Source organism: Rhinatrema bivittatum, chromosome 1 (assembly GCF_901001135.1).
Source record: "Rhinatrema bivittatum chromosome 1, aRhiBiv1.1, whole genome shotgun sequence".
In the NCBI taxonomy this organism is placed as follows: domain Eukaryota; kingdom Metazoa; phylum Chordata; class Amphibia; order Gymnophiona; family Rhinatrematidae; genus Rhinatrema; species Rhinatrema bivittatum.
Genome location: NC_042615.1, coordinates 700,558,568 through 700,576,172, shown reverse-complemented (window position 1 = coordinate 700,576,172; position 17,605 = coordinate 700,558,568). Strand labels below are relative to the sequence as shown.

The 17,605-nt window shown below is 44.5% G+C and overlaps 1 protein-coding gene across 1 annotated transcript in view; it reads left to right on the top strand.

Moving 5' to 3' along the window:
• Positions 1–16,256, top strand: part of LOC115075448 (zinc transporter 5) — a 160,921-nt gene extending 144,665 nt beyond the window's left edge. The window contains exons 14-16 of the mRNA XM_029575825.1: positions 10,922–11,148; positions 13,617–13,745; positions 15,802–16,256. Coding sequence (XP_029431685.1) covers positions 10,922–11,148; positions 13,617–13,745; positions 15,802–15,972 — 527 coding nt within the window. The 3' untranslated portion in view covers positions 15,973–16,256. The remainder of the gene's footprint in view (positions 1–10,921; positions 11,149–13,616; positions 13,746–15,801) is intronic.
• Positions 16,257–17,605: the final 1,349 nt, after the last annotated feature.

Here is a 17,605-nt window from a genome sequence, read left to right as displayed (position 1 = left end):
CTTTTCAGCTTGGAGAAGAGACGACTGAGGGGGGATATGATAGAGGTGTTTAAAATTATGAGAGGTCTAGAACGGGTAGATGTGAATCGGTTATTTACTCTTTCGGATAGTAGAAAGACTAGGGGGCACTCCATGAAGTTAGCATGGGGCACATTTAAAACTAATCGGAGAAAGTTCTTTTTTACTCAACGCACAATTAAACTCTGGAATTTGTTACCAGAGGATGTGGTCAGTGCAGTTAGTATAGCTGTGTTTAAAAAAGGATTGGATAAGTTCTTGGAGGAGAAGTCCATTACCTGCTATTAAGTTCACTTAGAAAATAGCCACTGACATTAGCAATGGTAACATGGAATAGACTTAGTTTTTGGGTACTTGCCAGGTTCTTATGGCCTGGATTGGCCACTGTTGGAAACAGGATGCTGGGCTTGATGGACCCTTGGTCTGACCCAGTATGGCATTTTCTTATGTTCTTATGTTCTTACTATTCCAGTGACTGGAGGAGCGGCCCTTGGAGATTTGCAGGACCGCAAACTTGAGGTATATTTGAAGAGGGTTTTTGAGGTGTCCGCCTTGGGAGTTCGGGCTGCTGTCTGTAACTCTCTGATGCGGCGAGCAGGGCTCCAGTTTCTCCAACAACTGCTTGGCGCCCAAGAATTGACTCCAGGGGAGGCACAACAGGCGGAAAGGCTGGAAGCCGTCATAGCGTATGGTGCGGACGCGCTGTATGATCTTCTCCGGGTGCTGTCTAGGTCCACGGTGTCCGTAGTCTCAGCCAGACGCCTCTTCTGGCTCAGAAACTGAGCCGCGGATTCCCCCTCCAAGTCTCAACTTGGCTCCCTCCCTTTCAAGGGTAAATTGCTGTTTGGGGAGGAGTTGGATCGACTCATCAAATCGCTCAGGGAGAATAAGGTGCTGCATAAGTTACCGGAAGGTTATCCTCTGAGCTCCATGACTTACAGCTCTCCACGGAACCGTTTCAGAGGACAACGGCGCTTTCAGCAGGGTCGGCCGGTACCCCACAGGCCTGCATCGTCGCAATCTCAGTCCTGGTCTCATTCCTTTCGGGGGTCGAAGATCAGCCGAGAGCCCTCGCCCAAGGGACTTCTGCTAAATCTCCGCAATGAAGTATTGCCGGCCCGCTCTTCAGTTCCCCAGATAGGAGGCCGCCTTACGCTATTCTACGAGGAGTGGGCCACAATTACTTCAGACCAGTGGGTCCTGGGTATTCTAAAGCACGGTTACGTTTTAGAGGTTGCTCGACCTCTCAGAGGTCGGTTTGTCTTCTCCCCTTGCGGATTAAAGAAACAGGATGCAGTGCGACAGACGCTGGACTGGCTTCGGGAGTTGGGAGCCATTCTTCCTGTGCCAGTGACGGAACAAGGGCTCGGCCATTATTCCGTCTACTTCGTAGTCCCCAAGAAGGAGGGCTCCTTCCGGCCGATCCTGGATCTCAAGCTGGTCAACAGGGCTCTCAAGGTTCCTCACTTCAGGATGGAAACCCTACGCTCCGTCATTGCGGCGGTGCACAAGGGAGAGTTCTTAGTGTCCTTGGATCTGACGGAGGCCTATCTGCATATCCCCATCTGGCAGGAACACCAGCGCTTTCTCCGCTTCAAGATTTTGGGTCAGCACTTCCAGTTTCAGGCCCTGCCATTCGGCCTGGCAACCGCTCCTCGCACCTTTACCAAGGTGAGTGTAGTGGTGGCAGCGGCCCTGCGGAAGGAAGGGATTCTGGTCCATCCCTACTTGGACGATTGGCTCATCCGGGCAAAGTCCAGGGATTTGTGCCAGCTCTCGGTGGAATAAATATTACTCTTCCTCCAAACGCTTGGTTGGGTCATCAATTTTACCAAGAGCAGCCTCATTCCATCCCAGTGTCTCGACTTTCCGGGAGCTCATTTCGACACCAAGGAGGGCACGGTCTCTCTTCATCCGAACGGGGCCCAATTGCTCCGTCTTCAGCTTCAGCGTTTTCGGGACCTCCAGCCTCCCATGGCTTGGGACTATCTCCAGACACTAGGTTCCATGGCCTCCACGATAGATGTCATGCCTTGGGCCTTTGCCCACATGCGTCCATTGCAGAGAGCATTACTATCCCGGTGGAAACCAGTGTCCTGAGAGTTTCAGGCTCCCCTGCCGCTACCGCCCCTAGCCCTGGACAGCCTGACCTGGTGGCTAGACCTGGATAATTTGCTCCGAGGAGTGGAGCTGGAGATTCCACAAGGAGTAATCATGATGACAGACGCCAGCCTTGCCGACTGAGGAGCATTGTGCAGCCGTCAATCAACTCAGGGGCAATGGACATCGGAACAGGTGTCGTGGCCCATCAACCGTCTGGAGACCAGAGCGGTCCGTCTTGCGCTGCAGCACTTCCTGCCCCTAGTCCAAGGTCGGGCAATCTGAATCCTCCCCAACCACGCAACGACGGTCGCATACAACAACCATCAAGGAGGGACACGGAGTCTCCATGTTGCTCGAGAGGCTGACTGGCTGATGCCGTGGGCGGAACTTCACCTGTCTCGTTTGGCGGCCTCTCACATTGTAGGAGTGGACAGTGTTCAAGCGGATTTCCTAAGTCGTCAGCGCTTAGATCCCGGAGAATGGGAGCTGTCCCTGGAGGCAGCTTCACTACTCTTCACGCGATGGGGCCCTCCACATCTGGATCTGAGGGCCACACAAAGAAACGCGAAGGCTCTGCGCTTCTTCAGCCGCACAGTGCGGAAGGTGTTGTCGCCCTACTCCTCCCGTGGCCAATGAACGTCCTGCTTTACATGTTCCCACCCTGGGCCCTGGTGGGAAGGGTGCTCTGGCGAATAGAGGGTCACCGGGGGCCCGTGATCCTGGTGGCTTCGGAGTGTCCTCGTCGACCCTGGTTTGCCGACTTAGTCAACCTAGAGGTGGACAGACTGCTGCGCCTTGGACATCTGCCAAATCTACTACGACAGGACCCAGTATTTTTCGACCAGGTCGATCGCTTCTGTCTAGCGGCCTGGCTTTTGAATGGCGCCAGCTAAGGCGACAGGGGTACCCAGAGGCAGTTATATCCACTCTTCCCAAGGCTAGGAAGACTTCCACCTCCATGTCCTATGTCTGGGTCTGGAAAGTGTTTGAGGCTTGATGTCAGTCCTCCCTCCTCTCTCTGCGGCATGTGACCATTGCCCACATCTTGTCGTTCTTACAGCGTGGGCTGGAGATGGGATTGGCCTATAATTCCTGCGGGTCCAGGTGGCAGCCCTTGGTGCTCTGGTCCACCCATCTGAAGGATCTACCCTTGCTACTCACCCGGACGTGGTCCGTTTCTTAAAGGGAGTAAAGCATGTGAAACCTCCAATCTGCAATTTATGTCCTTCCTGGAGCTTGAATTTGGTCCTTTGAATTCTTGGCAGTCCACCCTTTGAACCGCTGAAACGGGCTTCTCTCAAGGACCTTACTCTCAAGACTGTTTTCTTGGTTTCCATCTGTTCCGCTCGCAGAATCTCGGAGCTTCAGGCCTTGTCATGCAGAGAACCTTATCTACGCTTCATGGACTCCTGGGTATCCGTGCCAGCTTTCCTTCCAAAGGTGGTCTCGTCCTTTCACCTGAATCAGTTGGTGGAACTGCCTTCATTCCAGGATGAGGACTCCAGAGAACTTAGGCGCCTAAATGTCAAGCGCGCTCTCCTTCGATATTTGGAGGTTACCCATGACTTCCGTTTATCGGATCATCTTTTTGTCCTGTGGAGTGGTCCCCAAAAGGGAAATAAAGCTTCAAAGACCACCATCGCCCGGTGGCTGAAGGAAGCCATTTCGGCGGCATATGTTGGAGCGGGACGTTCTCCCCCAGAAGGTATTAAAGCTCATTCTCTCCGCACTGAGGCGGCATCCTGGGCCGAACACCAAGCAGTTTCTCCGCAGGAAATTTGCAGAGTGGCTACCTGGAAGTCCTTGCACACATTTGCGCATCACTATTGCTGAATCTTCAACCGTCGACCTCGGGGTCCTTTGGGGCTCAGGTCATTCGAGCTGGGCTATCAGTGGCCCACCCTACTTAGGGAAGCTTTGGTACATCCCACTGTCTGGACTGATCCTGGAACGTACAGGGAAAAGAAAATTATTTCCTTACCTGCTAATTTTCGTTCCTGTAGTACCATGGATCAGTCCAGACGCCCACCATCAGGATTTTTGGGTTTCGTGGGAACAATCTGCCAGCTCGACTGTGTGCTTCTTTCAGGACCGGTTTGGTGCTGATCGAGCTTTCTGGTTGCAAGTTTGTTTAGTCATGTTGACAGTTTATGTACTTTAATTTGTACTGATCCATCCAAGGTGTTTTTCCTTATTGCTTGGTTATTCTTAATACTGAAGGTTTACAGAGGGCACACCAGTTATGAAGGACCGCCCTCTCAGTTTTTGCTCTGACTCCACCTGCTGGAAGGGGGACATAGCCCACTGTCTGGACTGATCGATGGTACTACAGGAATGAAAATTAGCAGGTAAGGAAATAATTTTCTTATATTCTATGTTTTATGCCATTCTATAGCCACATTAAATAACGTCTTTTACCAATGAATATAAAAACAAGGTGCTCTGATTATGATTGAGAGAAAAGGAAATTTAAAAACAGAAGGGCGAGAGAAGAAATTAAGTAAAAGAAAGTATTTGGACATGCAACAAAGTTTAGGAAAAGATTGTATTTTTGAAAGAAAAATATTAAAATTTGAAAGATTTTTAATTGGCTTCCTGGGTATGCGACCAAATGGAACCGCACCATTTTTGTCAATTTTAGAAATTTTGGAAAAGGTTTTTGACAGCCTTCCTCATGAATCCATCTAGAAAGTCTTCTGTTGATATGTAATTCCTCAGAAGAAGGTGAACATCCCAGAACTATGCTAGAGAGACTTTTGAGGTCGATATTCAGTGAGCCAGTGAGCAGGAAACCAGGTAATCTTACCCAGATGTTCAGCAGAACATACCTGGTAAGTGTTCTGCTGAATATACATTTTTAGGGCAGCTATTTTTCCAGCCAGCTCTCACTGGCTAAAATGTAGCCCTTCTCGTGGAATGCCTCCATCATCGCTTCTTTTTATCCGTCTAAATTTTGGGCAAGAACATAAGAAATTGCCATGCTGGGTCACACCAAGGGTCCATCAAGCCCAGCATCCTGTTTCCAACAGTGGCCAATCCAGGCCATAAGAACCTGGCAAGTAACCAAACACTAAGAAGATCCCATGCTACTGATGCAATTAATAGCAGTGGCTAATTCCCTAAGTCAACTTGATTAATAGCCTTTAATGGACTTCTCCTCCAAGAACTTATCCAAACCTTTTTTGAACCCAGCTACACTAACTGCACTAACCACATCCTCTGGCAACAAATTCCAGAGCTTTATTGTGCGTTGAGTGAAAAATAATTTTCTCCAATTAGTCTTAAATGTGCTACTTGCTAACTTCATGGAATGCCCCCTAGTCCTTCTATTATTCGAAAGTGTAAATAACAATTCACATCTACTCATTCAAGACCTCTCATGATCTTAAAGACCTCTATTCATATCCCCCCTCAGCCGTCTCTTCTCCAAGCTGAACAGCCCTAACCTCTTCAGCCTTTCCTCATAGGGAAGCTGTTCCATCCCCTTTATCATTTTGATTGCCCTTCTCTGTACCTTCTCCAGTAATGAATTATGCGGACAAAATTTAGCCTGCGAGTGGAGGGAAATTTTTCAATTTTTGTTTTTTAGTCTGAGAAACTCAAAAAGTTACTCTGAACAAAGCCTTTGAATATGGACCTCTTTGAATAAAGCAAGTACAACATTACCACTTGGGTCATGCATCTTTTCATTGTTGCCATGGGCTAACTTATGAAAGAACCCTTAGCTGACAATAGAGGAGGACCCTCCACTTCCTGTTTGGAGGATCTGTACTTGACTAACTGCATCAACTTGCCAACAAACCATCAGAAAGATGTGCAAGAGGAGACAGATTGACCAAGATGGCTCAAAATCTTGGTCTGAAAGTGAGCACTGGCAAGTCAGAGTTGACAAAAATGAATCAGAAGACATATAACAGCAGAAACACCAGTGACTTAAAAGTGAGTTTTCCTAGCGTGTAGCCAGATGGACTCAGGACCAACGGGTTATATGCTCCCCTGTTAACAGATGGAGAAAGTGTCAGGTTTCAAAGCTGACATCACCTTAGTAATGCCCCTGCAGTGACCTCAGCCCTCCTGTATCTCTCCGTCTCCTAGCAGATGTGGACATGCTTTCCCTACAACAGCATTGGTGGTATAGCAGGATTGCAGTACTCATTAGAAGAGGAAAATTTACCTTAAATTGGAGAAAGATTGAGCCCCTCTCTCCTGCAGTAATACCTTAAAGTTCCTCCTCCAGTTGAGAATTCCTGAGGCGATTTCCAAGATCCTTCAGAGGTGTGCCTTGGTCTGGTAGCTGCTTCCCGGTGTGGACTTTGCTGCGGAAGCAGCTGAAAGGCATCGGGTGCAGGAAGCCAAGCGCAGCAGTGATGGCCAAAGCCCTCTACCCCCGCAGCTGGAGACAGTCTCTGTACTCAGCCAGTAAGCACTGAGCCCAGGTAAGTAAAGAGAGAAGAGGATTCCTCCCAATTCAGAGATGTGGAAGGGCTTTGGTAAGTCTTTCCTTCAGTCTCCTTGCTCTGCGCTCTGTACCGACGACGTTCCCGATCTCGTTGGGCAAGGGAAGGGGGCCTCCGAGCAGGTTGAGTGGCCCCCCAATGGGCTAGGCCCCACTTCAGGCTCGGTGAACACTCCACGTGGCAGGCTGCATTGTGAAATGAGGCCAGCAGGTCGATCGCTGAAAGGCTCTGGTCAACACTGTCCATTCTCTCAGATCCACACTCTCTCTGCTTAGAAAGTCTGCTCTGACGTTGTCTCTTCCTGCGATGTGGGAGGCAGAGATCATCCATAGGTTCAATTCCGCCCATTCCATAAAGAGATGTATCTACAGGGACACTTACTGGCTCTTGGTTCCTCCCTGGCGGTTGATGTAGGCTACCATTCTTCCGTTATCCGACATCACGTGGACCACCTGACCCCTGAAGTATGTGGCTGAACTGTAAACATGCTAATCTGACTGCCTGAGCTTTCAGGCGGTTTATGTTCCAGCGCACTTCTTCCTTGCCCCTGGTTCGCTAGTTTCTGACAGTGAGCTCCCCACCCCTGGAGGCTTGTGTCTGTCATGAGAATTGGCATTCTGGAGGGGACAGGCTATACCCTTGCTCAGGTGGGCTTCCTGCAGCCACCACTGAAGTTGAGAACATACTTCCATCGGTAGGTGTAGGCGAATTGCATAGTCCTGGGACAGCGGATTCCAACTTGACAGCAGGGAGCTTTGGAGTGGACGCATGTGTGCCCTCGCCCACGGAACTACCTCCAGGGTTGATGCTATCAGACTGAGGACCTGAAGATAGCTCCACACCCTGGGGCGTATGGTATTCGTCAACCGGTGCTCTTGGCACATCATCTTCCTTATCCTCGAGGATGGAAGGAAGACCTTGTCCTGACCCCCAGATATACTCTAAGGACTGGAGGGCTGAGGACAGAAGGCATGGGGATTACTGCCCTTAACCAATAAGCCTTGATGCTTTTGACACAGCTGCAACATTGTTCTCTGCTTCGATGGTGATGGTGGGGGGGAGGGGAAGTGGATTCAGATGACACTAGTGCGGGCCCCAACTTTTATGGTCTGGGGTAGGTACTGATTTGCAGACTTAAGAGAAAAAGCACAGGACTGCTTCTACAGCCAAGTCCAAACACAAAACATGTCAAGCAGCATTGTTTGAATTTTCAAAACGGCTGCGCACCCTATAAAATGTTGCTAGCAGTTCTTGTTTTCTTTATTTCTGAATATGATTTGGGCGACGTAATGAAGAGATACTTTAAGAATATCTCTGTACCTTTTTATGGACAGATAATTCGTATCTTTCCGGACTTTGCTCGTGTTACCCAAGAACGAAGACGTAATTTCCTTATTCTCCGCCCTCAGATTATCTCATTGGGGTTTTCCTTTATATTAAGGTATCCCTGCAAGTGTATAATTTGTTCTTCTAATGAATGTTTTGTATTTCTTTTTCCAGCACAGCTTAAATCCTTCATTAATTCCAGAAGTATATTAACATCTTCTCCTGGGGAATAAGTTAACCTAGATCCATGATATATAAGTAGCTGATTGCACATTAAGCCTTTTTCTTTGTATGTTTGATACCTATAATTCTCCCAATATTGTGCTCCCCCGCATATAGAGTTTCCTTTTGGGCAAATGACTTATTGTCTATAAAATTTAATTCTTGTGAAATTATTTTCTGTTCTTTTTATGTCTGTCTCTTGGACAATGTCATTTAGTCATTTTGTTTTTTTCGAAGTAAGGTATTGTCTTGTAATGTTGAAATTAATAAACATAAAATTTAAAAAAAAAATGTTGCTAGCAGTAATTTTGTTATGGGTCTGATAGTTGCTTGGTTTTGATTGTAAATATTCCTACCCTTATCATAAGGCTTGAGAATAATTACAATGAGCAGCAGTTACTACCCTTAAGAGAAACATTGGGGTTACCTGTATGGCACAGCAGATACTGCCATGGGAAGTTTGCTGGGCATACTGGATGGATCAGTTAGTCCTTTTCTGCTGTCATTAATTTACTATCCTCATAAATCCGTTTTGAAAATTAGCATGTATGCGGGAAATTCAGTGCTGCATATGCTAATTAGCAGGTATAACACGCATGCTTTTAAAAATTGAATGTATAAGTGTAAATAGTATTTCTCCTATCCTCCTCCTCAACACCCCCTAGAAAAGCAGGTTTCCTTATCATAAACATTTTCTGTAGATAACAAAATGAATTAGCCATGATCCGTGGTTGATGTCATCCGGCAGCACTGAACAGAAGTCTCTCTCCAAGCTAGTAAAGCTTTGAGTTCTTTTGAGCATCTGCGGAAGTTCACACAGTTGTTGCCTCAGAACTTCATCAGTCCGTGTCGGAGCTAGTAGGAATATAGTCTACTCTCCAGGAAGGAGGGTGGGCATTTCTGGGCTAATTCATCATGCTATCTATGGAAAACACAGTTTAAGGTAAGCAAACTTGCTTTTTCCCATTGATAAGCAGGGCTGAATTAGCCATGATTTGTGGGGCATCCTAAGCTGAGAGTTGCAGCAGAGCTTTTACTGGTAAGCAACCTGGACTCCATCGTGGAGAGCAAACTATCCTTGTATAATATGGTGTAGCACTGCCTGCCCAACCACATTGTCTGAAGATGCTAGGCTATCCAGGCAGTAATGTGATGTGAAAGTATGCACCGATGACCAGTAGCAGTTTTACAGATATCTTCAATTAAGACCTCTCTGAGATGCGCAGTTGAGGAAATCATTGCTCTAACTTGATGAGCCCTGACTGGATTGGAAAGAGAAAGATTGAGACCAGCTGTGGCACAGCAATGCAGAAGGCATCATAGTGGATAAGACATTAAAATTGTCTGTTCAGTGTGCTGCGGCAGTCAAAAAAGCAAACACGATGTTGGGAATTATTAGAAAGGGAATAGTGAATAAAAAAGAAAATGTCATCATGCCCCTGTATCGCTCTATGGTGAGACCGCACCTTGAATACTGTGTGCAGTTCTGTTCACTGCATCTCAAAAAGGATATAGCTGCACTGGAGAAAGTGCAGAGAAGGGCGACCAAAATGATATGGGGCATGGAACAGCTGCCCTATGAAGTAAGACTAAAGAAGTTAGGGCTGTTCAGCTTGGAGAAGACAACTGAGGGGTGCGATATGATAGAAGTCTACAAAATCATGAAAGGACTTGAACAAGTTAATGTAAATCGGTTATTTACTCTCTCAGATAATAGAAGGACCAGGGGGTACTCCATGAAGTTAGCAAGTAGCTCATTTAAAACAAATTGAAGAAAATTCTTTTTCACTTAACACATAGTTAAGCTCTGGAATTCATTACCAGAAGATGTGGTTACAGCAGTTAGTGTAACTGGGTTTAAAAACTGTTTGGATAAATTCCTAGAAGAAAAAATCCATAAACTGCTATTACGGTAATTAATAAGCAATAATAGCTTGCGATTTATGTAATGTGTGGGTACTTGCCAGGTACTTGTGACTTGGATTGGCTGCTCTTGGAAACAGGATACTGGGCTTGATGGACCCTTGGTCTGACCCAGTATGGCATATCTTATGTTTTTATGTTCAACAATTCTAAGTTTTCTCTTTTTTTTTTTTAAGCCAAAGGCTAAGTAGTCTGAAAAGGGCTGTTGTGGGTCACTGAAACAGCGAGAACTGAAGAAATTTCTGAGAAGTGAAAATCTCAGGAGAGACAGAAAAAGTGTCCATGTGAAGTGCAGACAAAAACAGGCTGAGGACACTACAAAGTAATGCCCGTGTGGGAACTCCCGCACATGCTCAGTAGTGCTCAGAGCTCTACTAGCTTGGAGAAACAGTTCTGTTCAGTACCGCTGGTTGATGTCACCCACAAATCATGGCTAATTTAGCCTTGCTTATTGATGGAAAATGCGCTTCCTAGTGCACATAAAAGTACCTGTGGGATCGTTTCTACATGTACTTTTATGTGACTACCACCTCGGGCAACTTTCAAAAGCTCATTTACACAGATAAAACTGCATTTTATCAGGCCCTAAGTGAGACTATAAGATGAATAGGAGCTGCTAAGCAAACATACTTGAAAGCACTTAACTGCATAAATTTGTCGGATTTTCATCCTGGGGGAAGCCCCTGTGCTTTTGCTTCAAAGCATTTGTTCTCATATCTTACAGGCTTGGACAGGGAGAGGTTTATTGCACTGCCACAGGCCCCAGCAAACAGCTCTGTACATTAAGCCCAGGTCAGGCGGTGCAATCTGTTAATGATGCTACTTGAAAAATGGACATGCTGAACTCTCTCTTCATTGTCTTTTTGTTACAGGAGTGTTTCTACATGTGTTAGCAGACACACTTGGCAGCGTTGGTGTGATCATATCCACAATTCTCATACAAAAGTTTGGCTGGTTAATAGCGGATCCAATCTGCTCCCTCTTTATTGCTGTATTAATATTTGCCAGTGTTCTCCCATTTCTTAAGGATGCATGTCAAGTGATTTTGTTGAGGATACCACCTGAAATTGAGAAGGAAGTACACATTGCATTGGAAAAGGTTAGAAACGACAACTGCAGTGTGTTGGTTTCAATTTGTTCTTTATACTGTGTAAATGTATAGTGTGCAATAGTACCAAAGCAAACATAGAACAAGGGGGATACCTTGTGGATATGTACAAGTTTCATAAAACTCGGCATCAGAAAAATGGTGTTCACTTAATTTACATCCACCGCCTCTCGCCACGCAATGAGCCACAAGCAGTATCAGCAGCATTCACCTTTGATTTCATTTGTGTGCTAGTTCGTTCAGTGCTCACAATTAATGAACCCAAAAATTGTATTTATTTCAAAAAATAAATGTATGAAACCCACATTTGATTGATGCATATGCCGATATCCGTTGCAGGTCTTGAACCGATATATAAACCTTGGGAAGGGTATTTAATACCAGTTTAATTGGTCACCCCTGAGGCAGTCGGCACAGTTCACCGAAACGTGAGTTCATGTTTGGCGTTTCATTTCTGGAGTCAACAGTGAATGTTGTGAAAGGCGGGTCTTTTTAAGATGAGCTAATCTTGTTTTCATTTTTGTTTTGTTTAAAGTTGCTTTTTGGTTAGGAAGTGTATTTATAACCTTTTGAGTGTGGTTTCATACATATATTTTTTTAAATAAATAAAATTTTTGGGCTCACTAATTGTGAGCACTGAACGAACCAGCACATGAATGAAATCAAAGGTGACTGCTGCTGCTATCGCTTGTGGCTCATTGCGTGGCGAGAGGCGGTGGGTGTAAATTAAGTGAACACCATTTTTCTGATGCCGAGTTTTATGAAACTTGTACATATCCACAAGGTGTATCCCCCTTGTTCTGTGTTTGCTTTGGTGTTTTTGAAGGAGTTACTGCTTTCTTGTTTTTGTTGTGTACATCAGTAAACAGGGTTTATAGAGCATCTGTACATTTTACTTATGAGATAATTGCATTTAAATGTATTTTTATGTATCTGATAGGTGTATAGTTATTCATCTATATAGATGTGGCATTAACCATTGTATAACTTTTTATGGTGTAACCATTCTAGAAATTGCTCTCGCCAGCAGCCGGGTCTTCAGGACAGCGATCAATGGCGATGTCCCGGCCCGCCCCGAACACGCCCCCGGCCTGCCCCTTCGAAGAAGCCCGGCACTTGTGCGTGTACCAGGCTTTACGCACGTGGCTGGGCCCTTCGAAAATTCGCTTAGTGAGCGCAAGGCCCAGCCGCGTGCGTAAAGCCTGGATTTTACGCGCACAGGGCTTTTAAAATCTAGACGAAAATTAGTAAACAACAAACTGCACTCTCCTCCCTCAACCTTGCCTTATAAACTTGTTCACAAGCATCATATCAAGCAATAATTTCAATCTCCATATTACTTTGAAGTTTAGTCTCAGGATTAGTAGCAATTATTGTAAAACACATCCAGAAATTCTGCATCACTAATACTAGATTTCACTGTTTATAGAAAAGGAAGAGAGAAAGTATTTTATTTTTACTAGAAATTTCAAACATACAGAACAGATATCAGAGTAGACAATGCATTGACACGTTTCCCTTACACCATGTGTTGCATACATTGTGCTTATATTACAGAAAGTTTGTTTTTTTTAAAGGAGAATTAAAAGAAAGTACAGACATCAATGTTGTTTTAGAAACTAATAGACAGGGTTCCTAAACACCACAATGCTGTCTTATATTCAACAATCCTGTTCTAGAAAGTTCTAACTTTTTAAGACTCTTTTTAGTACAATTTTTGAATTGAAATAGATGATTCAGTGGGTCTGGCTTTGTGGATCAGAGGCAGTGCTGGGGATCTGAGTCAGCTGGGGTTCGGGAGGCTGCAGAAGCAGTGTTTGCAGCCTGTGGGGAGGGGGGTGAAGGGACTCTGTCCTCACACAGTAGTAAGGTGACATGTAATGCTCAGATTTAAGGCTCATGATTGCAGGGTTCCAGGAAGAGGCATGGTGCATGGCCCCCACCTGAGGATTTTCGCTACAAAGTAATTTGGGAGAGGATATAAAACAGAGAAAAAAAATCCCTTGGTGAAGGCTCATAGTGCTAGATCCCAGCTCTAGCTCTGATTTGAGCCGGAAGCCCAAAGGAGCAGGAGGAAACTGATGGATTAAAAAAAAATGCTTCAGTAATGAACTTTGATCTGTGACCAGTGACATATGGCACATATTGTAAAACAAGTAGCTTAAGAGAGCTGTATTCTGTGTCCACTATATAGTAATTCCTTGTAGTGATTAATATGCGCTGGAAATCTTATCTCTCTCTCGCTACTCCCCTTACTAAATCGTTTTCTTTTCCCTTTTGATCTTTCTGTACTTCTCAGATCTTTTGCCCTGCAACCCCCATCCTATAAAAGAAAAATATAGAGAGAGATTTCCTAATAACTGTAAAACCTCCCTGTTTTGTTGAGAGCAGAGCAAAAGATAATCGTATTATGCTGGGAAAATATTGCCCTGAAGTTTTGGAGTGTCCTTGTTTTTCAGATTGAGAAACTTGACGGTATAATATCTTACCGCGACCCTCATTTCTGGCGTCACTCTGCCAGTGTGGTGGCAGGGACTGTACACATACAGGTCCTATCTGATATCATGGAACAGAAAATCATTCAGCAGGTAACATCATTCTGTGTGCTTTCTAGAACCTTTTCAGAACCCATTAGTGGAAATGTCAGTTGCTGTTTACAGCACTTACACTAAATCAGTGCCAATAAATATATTCTACTCTAGATTATGTGCTTCATTTGTATTTGGAAGCAAACAGCTGGAATAGCTAAGTGATTGGTACTGTTCTAGCCCCAAGAAAGACTGAATTCTTTGGATAAAATGATAGTATTTGTTGGGACCAAGAAAATGTTATGCTTTGATACATTAGCATTTCAGGTTTCACAAGAAAAGCCCCAAAAGCTATTTTGGAGGATCTCGTAAAAGGTATTACAACTTCTAAAATATCAACTATATTTCTTGACAAATATTGACTACTACTAATTACTTCTGTTGTGTTACTCAGCATACACAGCGCAGTGCAAATACACATAAGAGACTATCCCAGTCTAATCAAATTGAACATACAGGCCAAAAGAGACTTTGGGAATTTTGTTTATTAAGAAAATGGTTAAAACCAATAAGGCTATGAGCAGCCTACAAAAAAAAAAAAAAAAGCAGACTCAAAAATAAACCCACAGATCAAATACACATAATACCAGGATTGTTAATCAGTCCAAGAGAGGCAGAGCTAAAAAACTAATAAGTTTATTAACAAAACTTTAAATCTTTTTTTCATTCTTTTCTTATCTGCAAACAGGAACAGGTAAAACAACAAGGGTTAAACAGTAAAAGTTAACTAAACACTTTACACTACTTAAGGGAGGTCAGAAAAACAGCCTGTCCACATGAGCTGAATATGGCCTCAGCACAGAGATCTGCTTCCTCTGTACTTCCAGCCAAGCCTAGGTTCTGGATCCTTCTGGGATAGTTCACTATCTGAAGGACCAATCAGTACTAACAATTAATTAATTGCTCCCTGACTAATGGCCTTCTGATTAGTAATAGTTTTCTGGCCAATGACAATGCAGGATGCTTCAGCTTACATTTCCTTAGGGATGCTGGGATACATATGTTGTCTAAGCTCATTCTTGAGTCAAGGCAGCATCCAGAGCCTCAACTACAGTGCAAAGGCCAAACACCACCTGCAGGCCAGCACAGAGGAAATGAACTCTTTGGGGAAAAGTGTCACAGAACAAAACAATAAACCACAGAACATGCAAAACCCGTGAATCGCCACAGAAGGCTTTTGGCTTTAGCCATGATACTTGTCTGCTATTCTAGGCTGTACTTCAGAATTACTTCCTATTGCTGCAAGGTCTATTTTCCATGTAAAAATACACTGAAGATGCAAACTGAAAACACATTACAATTGCTTTCAGAATAATTTCTTCATACCTGATTCAACAACTAGCATTGGAGTTGCCAGAATGTATTGCAGAGTGATTAATATGAAATGTTAGAAGTCCTAGCGGTATCACAGGCATCCATGTGACCAGGTTTATCTGACAGGCTGTGATGGTGGAATTGACCAGCAGCTGGGTCTGTCTGGAAGGCTGTAGTATTATAACAACTAGAAATCTTAGCAGAAATATGGGCAATGTCTCTCTGGCAAGCTACAAGGGGGACCTGGGAGGCTGGATATTTGGACAGTGACCACACTAGTAATGTTGGCTATTTTGATTAATACAGTACTTTGCGGCTAGGCATGGGAAAGGAAGGAGCTAAGTGGGAATCCTGTATACTTTTCTATTTAAGATATTGGAATATAAAGGAGGAAGACAAAAAAAAACTGTTCTGGATGAGGAGAAATCTTGCATGTGGTTACACTCTGTGGCCAGCAGCTGGAATGTATCCTTAAAATATGTGGACAGAATAACTAGGCAGATTGGATTGGCCAGATTATCTTTTTCTTCTATCATTTACTGTGTTACTTTGAAATCATTTCAAGCTAGAGCTTCTGGGACTTGATTTAGCACATTTTTCGTGCTTGTGCTGCATTTAGTTCCTCTGTCCCATTTCATATCAGAGAATGTGGTGAGATGTGACTGCTATTGTGCTGCTTGTACTATTTGCAATTGTCAAGTTGTAATTTCACTCTTAAACTCTTCTGTTGTTTCCTGGCCAGGTAACATCCATTCTGAAAGATGCTGGCATAAACAACCTAACTGTGCAGGTGGAGAAGGAAGCTTATTTTCAGCACATGTCTGGCCTCAGTACCGGGTTTCATGAAGTCCTCGATATGACAAAACAGATGGAATCCATGAACTATTACAAAGACGGAACTTATATTATGTGACGACACATAACCACTCATGTCTGGTCATTGGCTGGAATTACATTGACTCAGTATTGATGCTGCATTTTGTCAGGAGACAAAGACTTGCACATAAGTGTACAAAAATAATTGTACCATAGATATGAATTTTTTTAAAGCCAGTTTAATGCCGTCTTTAAGACTGGATCAGGATGTTTTTATATAAAATTATGACAGACTGGAATATGAGTTGTATATCTGGAAATAGCCATGTGCAGTTCATATGAGATAGTGTACTTTGACTTTATTAAATATAAATGTTATTACACTGAATGAATGAACACAAATCAATTGAACTCTGTCCCCCGTGAATAGGACCTGATCATCATTCTTTAATTTCTAGGCTTGTTGATAAGAAGACTAGATGACAGCGATTCTTTTCTACAGAGTCATCAAAATATAAAGCAAATGTTGCTTACCTGATGTAACAGGTGTTCTCACAGGACAGCAGGATGTTAGTCCTCACAAATGGGTGACATCGAGGATCGAGCCCAACCACGGAAAACTTCTGTCAAAGTTTCAGGAACTTTGACTGGCCCCTACTGGGCATACCCAGCACGGCACTAACCCTGCAGCCAGCAGGGGTCTCCCTTCAGTCTTGTTTCAAAGCTACAGGCAGTGCCGAAAAATAAAATAAAAACGAACCCAACACTGAGGGGTGGCGGGCGGGTTTCGTGAGGACTAACATCCTGCTGTCCTGTGAGAACACCTGTTACATCAGGTAAGCAACATTTGCTTTCTCACAGGACAAGCAGGATGGTTGTCCTCACAAATGGGTGAGTACCGAGCTGAGGATGTCCGAACATGCACCAAATGTACCCAACGGCGTGCAACAGGCACAACAACTGGGGTGAAATTTGGTAGAGGGCATCTGCACCCTACCGGGAAGGTGGAAGGATGTTAGTACATCATGCTGGAAAAAGGTTACTCAAGACAGACTGGCCGAAGATGGAATCCTGTCTTCCAGCTTTGTCCAAGCAATAATGGGCTGCAAATGTATGGAGGGAACTCCAGGTGGCAGCCTTGCAGATGTCAGGAAGCGGCACCGATCAAAGGTGTGCTACTGAAGTCGCCATGGCCCTCACAGAGTATGCTTTGACACGGTCTTGGAAAGGAATGCCAGCTTGCTGATAGCAAAAGGAGATGCAGTCCTCCAACCAGGAGGAAAGAGCCTGCTTACCCACAGGTTGACCAAACTTGTTAGGATGGAAAGAGACGAATAATTGAGTGCTCTTCCTGTGGGCAACTGTACGGTCTAGATAGAAAGCTAGAGCACGTTTACAGTCGAGGGTATGCAGAGTCTGTTCCCCGGAGTTGGAGTGGGGCCTGGGAAAGAAGATAGGTAGTATGATGGATTGATTAATATGAAACTCCGAAACTACCTTAGGTAAGAATTTAGGGTGAGTGCGGAGTACTGCCCGGTCCTGCAGGAGTTTAGTGTAAGGCGGATAGGTAACTAGGGCCTGTAATTCACTAACCCTGCGAGCTGAAGTGATAGCCAAAAGGAATAACACTTTCCATGTGAGATATTTTAGGTCACAGGAGTGAAGAGGTTCGAAAGGAGGTTTCATAAGGCGACCAAGAACCAGATTAAGGTCCCAAGATGGACGTAAAG